Below are 7,750 nucleotides of genomic sequence, written 5' to 3'. Positions count from 1 at the left end.
GAAGCTGTCAGGGTGGACAGTACAATGTGTGTAGTGGGAGGAGAGAGAGAAAGTCAGAAAATGTGTGTGTGTGTGTGAGAATATAAATAGTGACATGCATTGTCCACCTGGGGGCAGCACTGGTCTGTTTAACATCATCAGTGTTGAAGACTGACACAAAACAAGAGCAAGGCCATAAATGGAGAGAAGAGAAGAGGAGAGGAGAGGAGAGAAGAGAAGAGAAGAGAAGAGAAGAGAAGAGAAGAGAAGAGAAGAAAAGAGAAGAGAAGAGAAGAGAAGAGCAGGAGCGTTCATCTGACTGAATTATAAACTTGAGTGCCTCTTGTGCGTATGGAACAGTTCTGTGTGTTTCCACGGCGACGTTCTGTTTTCCCTGATCTTCTCATATCTTAATCAGTCCTCTCTGTAATCAAGGCCCTCCAGTTTTCCTGCTTCATTCCTGGGAATGGCCTGTGATCTTAAGCCTTTACATGACTCTGCACTATGGCATCAGACAGTCTCTCTCTCTCTCACACACACACACACACACACACGCACGTATGCACACCACACACATACACACAAATACTCACACACACACCACACACATACACACAAATACTCACACACACACCACACACATACACACATATACTTACACACACACCACACACATACACACATATACTCACACACATACCACACACATACACATATATACTCACACACACACCACACATATACACACATATACTCACACACACACCACACACATACACACATATACTCACACACATACCACACACACACCACACATATACCCACACACACACCACACACGCATGCATGCACACACACACCACACACATACACACATATACTCACACACATACCACACACATATACTCACACACACACCACACACGCATGCATGCACACACACACCACACACATACACACATATACTCACACACACACCACACACGCATGCATGCACACACGCGCACGCACGCATGATTGCCAGCCATTTTACAATAATTATTTTCCGTTGACAATTTTTTAGATGCACTGCATAATTACAAATATTATAGCAGGATAAAAAATAACTTATTAAACATAACTATTAGCCTAAAATAACAACCGATTACAATCAGAGAAACAGTTGCATTGTGTTGTGTGTATTGGTGAGTGTTTGATTCAGGTCTGTGGTGTGTCGTGTGTATAGGTGAGTGTTTGATTCAGGTCTGTGTTATGTGTATTGGTGAGTGTTTTATTTAGGTCTGTGGTGCATTGTGTGTATAGGTGAGTGTTTGATTCAGGTCTGTGGTGTGTTGTGTGCATTGGTGAGTGTTTGATTCAGGTCTGTGGTGTGGTGTGTTGTGTGCATTGGTGAGTGTTTTATTCAGGTCTGTGCTGTGTTGTGTGTATAGGTGAGTGTTTGATTCAGGTCTGTGCTGTGTTGTGTGCATTGGTGAGTGTTTGATTCAGGTCTGTGCTGTGTTGTGTGGATTGGTGAGTGTTTTATTCAGGTCTGTGTTGTGTTGTGTGTGTAGGTGAGTGTTTGATTCAGGTCTGTGGTATGTTGTGTGTATTGGTGAGTGTTTGATTCAGGTCTGTGTTGTGTTGTGTGTATATTGGTGAGTGTTTAATTCAGGTCTGCAGTGTGTTGTGTGTATTGGTGAGTGTTTGATTCAGGTCTGTGGTGTGTTGTGTGTATAGGTGAGTGTTTGATTCAGGTCTGTGCTGTGTTGTGTGTATTGGTGAGTGTTTTATTCAGGTCTGTGTTGTGTTGTGTGTATAGGTGAGTGTTTGATTCAGGTCTGTGCTGTGTTGTGTGTACAGGTGTTTGATTCAGGTCTGCGGTGTGTTGTGTGTATAGGTGAGTGTTTGATTCAGGTCTGTGTTATGTGTATTGGTGAGTGTTTTATTTAGGTCTGTGGTGCATTGTGTGTATAGGTGAGTGTTTGATTCAGGTCTGTGGTGTGTTGTGTGCATTGGTGAGTGTTTGATTCAGGTCTGTGGTGTGTTGTGTGCATTGGTGAGTGTTTTATTCAGGTCTGTGCTGTGTTGTGTGTATAGGTGAGTGTTTGATTCAGGTCTGTGCTGTGTTGTGTGTATAGGTGAGTGTTTGATTCAGGTCTGTGCTGTGTTGTGTGTACAGGTGTTTGATTCAGGTCTGCGGTGTGTTGTGTGTGTAGGTGAGTGTTTGATTCAGGTCTGTGGTATGTTGTGTGTATTGGTGAGTGTTTGATTCAGGTCTGTGTTGTGTTGTGTGTATATTGGTGAGTGTTTAATTCAGGTCTGTGGTGTGTTGTGTGTATTGGTGAGTGTTTGATTCAGGTCTGTGTTGTGTTGTGTGTATAGGTGAGTGTTTGATTCAGGTCTGTGGTGTGTTGTGTGTATTGGTGAGTGTTTAATTCAGGTCTGTGGTGTGTTGTGTGTATAGGTGAGTGTTTGATTCAGGTCTGTGGTGTGTTGTGTGTATTGGTGAGTGTTTTATTCAGGTCTGTGTTGTGTAGTGTGTATTGGTGAGTGTTTGATTCAGGTCTGTGCTGTGTTGTGTGTACAGGTGTTTGATTCAGGTCTGTGGTGTGTTGTGTGTATTGGTGAGTGTTTTATTCAGGTCTGTGGTGTGTTGTGTGTATTGGTGAGTGTTTGATTCAGGTCTGTGTTGTGTTGTGTGTATAGGTGAGTGTTTGATTCAGGTCTGCGGTGTGTTGTGTGTATTGGTGAGTGTTTTATTCAGGTCTGTGTTGTGTTGTGTGTATTGGTGAGTGTTTGATTCAGGTCTGTGCTGTGTTGTGTGTACAGGTGTTTGATTCAGGTCTGTGGTGTGTTGTGTGTATTGGTGAGTGTTTTATTCAGGTCTGTGTTGTGTTGTGTGTATAGGTGAGTGTTTGATTCAGGTCTGTGCTGTGTTGTGTGTATTGGTGAGTGTTTGATTCAGGTCTGTGGTGTGTTGCGTGTATTGGTGAGTGTTTGATTCAGGTCTGTGCTGTGTTGTGTGTATTGGTGAGAGTTTGATTCCCAAAGTTGCTGTATGTTTTATCCTTAATAGTAAATCCCTTTAGTCTTCCGAACATTGAGTTGGCATCTCACAGTACATTTAGAGCTTTTCCCCAACAAAACAGACAGTGTGCTCCACAGTCCTGCTCCGTCTGCTCAGACGGAGGCTGAAGTGGAGACAGCAGAACTGGTTTAACAGCTGAAGGACTAATGACGGTGTAAAACCAGTTCACTGTAAACTCACTGTCACAGGACTGTTCTGAACATTCCATGCTGTGACTGCCAGTTAAAAAAGCATCGGATTAATAAAAAAACATTTAGATGTACTTTGATCATTTAAATTTAAGTTTCGTTTTAATGCCAATCTTATTTCATAACAGCAAAAATAGGCCCTAGAGAGCAATCTTCTCCATCTGACATGCACAGTAAATATATCACACACAGACACACACACACACACACACACAGACATACACACACATACACACACACACACACTCTGTCAGTCTTACCTGTACCAGGCAGACACACACACACACACACACACTCTGTCAGTCTTACCTGTACCAGGCAGACACACACACACACACACACACACACACTCTGTCAGTCTTACCTGTACCAGGCAGACACACACACACACACACACACACACAAACACACACACACACTGTCAGTCTTACCTGTACCAGGTCTACCCATGATGATATCTTTGCATGGTGTTGGGTGGAGCGTCTCTGTGGGGAGGAGGAGTGGTAACAGGGCTGTGGGGGCGGGGTGACAGGCCACTGGCTGTTGTAACACGCCTCCAAATCCCGCCTCCCTATCAGGTGCACTTCTTGAACCAGTCAGATCACACCCAGGGGCAGGGCTGGGCACTGAGATGCAGGCTAAAGCAGCGCTTGATTGGGTGGAGATGCTCGTGGGGGTGGAGTTTGGTAGAGTGGATGTAGAGGACACCAGGACAAGTGTGGAGGCGTGGCCCCGAAGAAGGGCCGTCCCTCCAGTGGCACCAGACACACTGACTGGCACAGGTACCTGTAGACCCACCCCTGACTGGACTCCAGCTTGGTGTCTGGCTGTAAAAGAACTGGCTACTCCCACAGCTGTGACTCCGCCAAGGGGGTGTTCTGTAAATTTTGCCAGCGGGATTTCAGGATTCCGTACAATTACAGGAGAGTCCCTCAAGTTCTGCTGGGAGACAGGAATTCCACGCTGCTGGTCGGGATCAAGGGGTGGGGGGGAGGCAGGGGTGGATGAGGGAGGTCGGCTATTGGGCGTGGCTAATCCTCTGGGGCGTGAGAAGCGTGGAGTGTGAGGTGACAGAACCCGTAAGGGCATGTCAACACGCTGCTGGTCAGGTTTGGACCGATCGTGGGGCACAGCGGGCGTGGCAGGGGACAGGTCTGGGCAGGGTTTGCTTGGACTTAAGGGTATGGTGAAAGTCAGACTGGTGACTCGGTTTTGCTCAGGTTTGGGCGTTACTAGTTTGGGTGTGGACCGGGAGAGCGTGTTTGTACCACTGGGTTGACGCTGTCTCCGGGGCTGCAGAGCGGGCGTGGCCGTCACCGGGCTAAAGTTGGCTGGCCGGAACCCAAATAGTGGCGAGGGAGCGGGGGACGGGGCAGGAGAGAAAGGCGACTGATTATTGGACACAGGAGAGAAAGAGGGTGTGGCTGAGCGGGACCCGCCCAATGACACAAGCATGGTCGCAGCTTCACATTCGTCAAAGTCGAAACGTGAGAAGTCCTGCGGCAGAAACACGGCCAATCGCGAACGAGACTCCCCACGACTGCCACTCTCACTGCTGTCTCGCGAAGTGTCCTCCCACTCAAACTCACTGCTCCTGCGAACGCTCAGGTCGGGGGTCGCCGTGCCTGAGCTGCCTCCTTCTTTCTCCCTCTCTCTTTCTCCTCCCTCCATCTCTTTGTTGCGGAGGGAGAGATGTCGGGAGCAGTAGCCGCGGCGCTGTGACTCTTTCATGCAGCTGTCGCGCGAGCACAGGCGACGCCACTGTTTACCGTTAAACTTCTTCCGTATCCCATTCGGTGTGCTCACGACGTCGCCCTTACGGAATTTCTGCTGAGCCGCAGACAGGGGCGTGGCTGAGCGGGAGGAAGGGGTGGAGCTCCCGGGATTAGGAGTGGAGTTATGAGAGGATGGAGTGGGCGTTTTGGCTGCAGGGGTGCAAGAGCTCCCCCTAGAGCTGGGAGAGGGGGGGACGGAGGTAGTGTGGGTGCGTACACTGCTGACGGGGGAGGGGCCAGCCTGTGGGCGGGGCATATGAACAGGAAGGAGGAGAGGCAAGGCACTACCACCCTGCAATGAGAGGGCAGGTGGAGCAGAGTCAGACGGTTTAGAGAGGTGTCGGTATTGGGAAGCTCCGCCCTCACTGAGTCTACACACCTCCCTGTCCTCCTCTGGAGTCTGCAGTTGCCTCCTCTCCCGCTCTCTCTCTCTCTCCCTTTCTGCAGCTGTAGAGGAGGGAGGAGGCGTGTTTCCGTTGTGATGATGCCCTGATGCTCCTAGCACCATCCCCCTGCTGAGTTGACACACCTCCCTCTCCACCTCCATGTCTTCCCTCTGTTCTGTCTCATCCCTCTCTCTGCCTTCCCGCTCCCAGGGTGGGACGAGGAGGCGCAATTTTTGTCTGGAAACCCACAGCACTGGAGTACCTCCTCCCCGCGCCTCCTCATTTAGGACAATTCTGTATGAGGAGGCGTGAGGGCTCACTTGTGTCACCACCCCCTCCCTGTAACAACCAGGTCCACTCTCTACCCCCTCAGACGGCACACACACTCGTGTGCCCACGGGCACCGGCTCTGTGCCGGGCGGTGGGACGTCCAGGACCAGGTGTGTATTGTACGGGTGTGTGTGCAGAGGGTAAACGACCACACGCTCCTCTCCGTTTATCCACAGACCAACATTCACTCGGTCCCCACACACACTGCGCACCACACCACAGAGAAACACAGTCACTGCCTCTTCGCCCCCTCCCTCCGCCCCCCTCTCTGTCCTCAGGCCTCGAACCAGCACCCTCTGCTGCTCCAGCTGCTTGGCCACTCCCTCTGCCCTGTGGGATTGCACTGTGGGGCCGTCCGTCTGGAGACTGTGTGGAGCTGTCTGGTTGGGTGCATCAAAGAGGCGGTACTTGGATCGATCCAGCATCTCCACGTCAGCCGAGCGCTTCACAGCCGTATCCAGGGGTGACAAAGAGGCGGGGTTAGGGGTAACAGCCTCGCTGTCATGTCCTTCCCGCCTCCCTTCCCTCCCCCTGCCTGAGCCCTCCACCTCACCTCCTTCCTGTTCTGCCTGCTGCTGTTGCGAGGTGTTGTGAGTTGTGACAGGAGACGGTACCTCCTTCTCTTGACCTCCTGTGAAACAGGCAAGTTCACTGTTCCGTGTGAGACCATTGGAGGAGGAGTGTGTGAGGGCCTTTGAAATGGGGGTGCGTGTAAGAGAAGAGGAGGTGGAGGAATGTGTGGAAACAGAGGAGGTGGAGTTGTGTGTGGAGGTGTCTGTGAGAGTAGAGGAGGTGGAGTTGTGTGTGATGTGTGTGGAGTGTGTGAGGGTGTTTGGTGTGGAGTTGTGTGTGGAGAACTGTGTGAGAACAGAGGCTGTGGAGTTGTGTGTGGAGTGTGTGAGGGTGTTTGGTGTAGAGAAGTGCGTGAGAGAGGAGGAGCTGGAGGTGTGTGTAGGAGGTGGTGGATTAGTGAAGTAGCTGGCGCAGTATTCGTAAGTGTATTTCTTCTTGGGCACTCTTGCTTTGAAGGTGGCTGTCTTTCGGCTGGCGGGCTGTGCTAACGCACTGTTTGTGTTACAGCCGCTCGCTGAGTGGTTGCTGAGTGTGTCTGTGTTGTTGACTGAATGTGCACTTGTGTTGTTGGAGGTGCTCTTGCTGTGTGTGCGTGTGTCCTCTGAAGAAGGCTGTGTGTGTGTGCTAACAGGAGCAGTGTGAGTATTTGTTGTGGTTGTTGTGCTGTTGTTGTTGTTGTTGTTTGTTTGTAAGTTGTTGTCTGGGTGTTTATCGTGTGTGTTTAAATGTGTGTTATTGTGTGCCTGTATGCTACTGAGCAATGTCCCCGTTTTCTTGTCTTTCTCCGCAGCCCGTCTCCTTTTCTGCCCTTTAAGCCCCACCCTGTTTGTTGGCTCACTGCTCCTGACTAGTTTTTCCTGTGTACGATTAGCCCTGGGTGGAGCCTGTTTCCTGAGAGACTGTACGGTGGGTGTGGTCTGTGTCTGTCCATCATATTTCACTTTCTTGTCCCCCTCAGGGGCAGGTCTTGTCCCTGCTTTTCTCCGCCCCCCTCTGGACCGTGTGGGTGGTGGGGGCCGTCCTCCTGCTTTTCTCAGGGGCCTCATTCGCTCTGCTGGTTCAAAAGGGCTGAGGGTTCGGCTGAGTTCTTCCTCTTCCTCTTCTATTTACACCTCACTCTGCCTGTCTTCTCAAACCGGCCTAGAGAGAAAGAAAGACAGAGAGATGAAATGGACAGTGAGAAGAACAGAGAGGAACAGCCAGGGGTATGGAAAGAAAGAGACAGAGATGGGAAGGAGAAGAAGAGGGACGGAAAGAGAGTGAGAGAGATCTTTCATATGTGCAATGGCATGGCCTGAGTGTGCTGGGGGAGGGGGGAGGAGTTGAATGGGCTATAGGAGGGTCTCAGTAGGAAGTGGGAGGACCTGAGTGCAGTGGGAGGGTTTGAGGGTGCAGTGGGAGTGGGATGGTTTGAGTATGCAGTGAGAGGGTTTGAGTATGCATTGGGAG

The 7,750-nt window shown here is 50.4% G+C and overlaps 1 protein-coding gene across 1 annotated transcript in view; it reads right to left on the bottom strand.

Annotated features, from left to right (window-relative positions):
* cicb (capicua transcriptional repressor b) overlaps positions 1–7,347 on the bottom strand; it is a 42,525-nt gene extending 35,178 nt beyond the window's left edge. The window contains exons 1-2 of the mRNA XM_030785625.1: positions 7,167–7,347; positions 3,669–6,359 (exon numbers count right to left, since the gene is read on the bottom strand). Coding sequence (XP_030641485.1) covers positions 3,669–6,359; positions 7,167–7,347 — 2,872 coding nt within the window. The remainder of the gene's footprint in view (positions 1–3,668; positions 6,360–7,166) is intronic.
* Between the last annotated feature and the right edge of the window lie 403 nt (positions 7,348–7,750).

This window comes from Chanos chanos, chromosome 9, assembly GCF_902362185.1.
Source record: "Chanos chanos chromosome 9, fChaCha1.1, whole genome shotgun sequence".
NCBI classification, from domain to species: Eukaryota; Metazoa; Chordata; class Actinopteri; order Gonorynchiformes; family Chanidae; genus Chanos; species Chanos chanos.
Note: the sequence above shows the minus strand (reverse complement) of the source record. Positions and strands in the feature narration are given on the sequence as shown.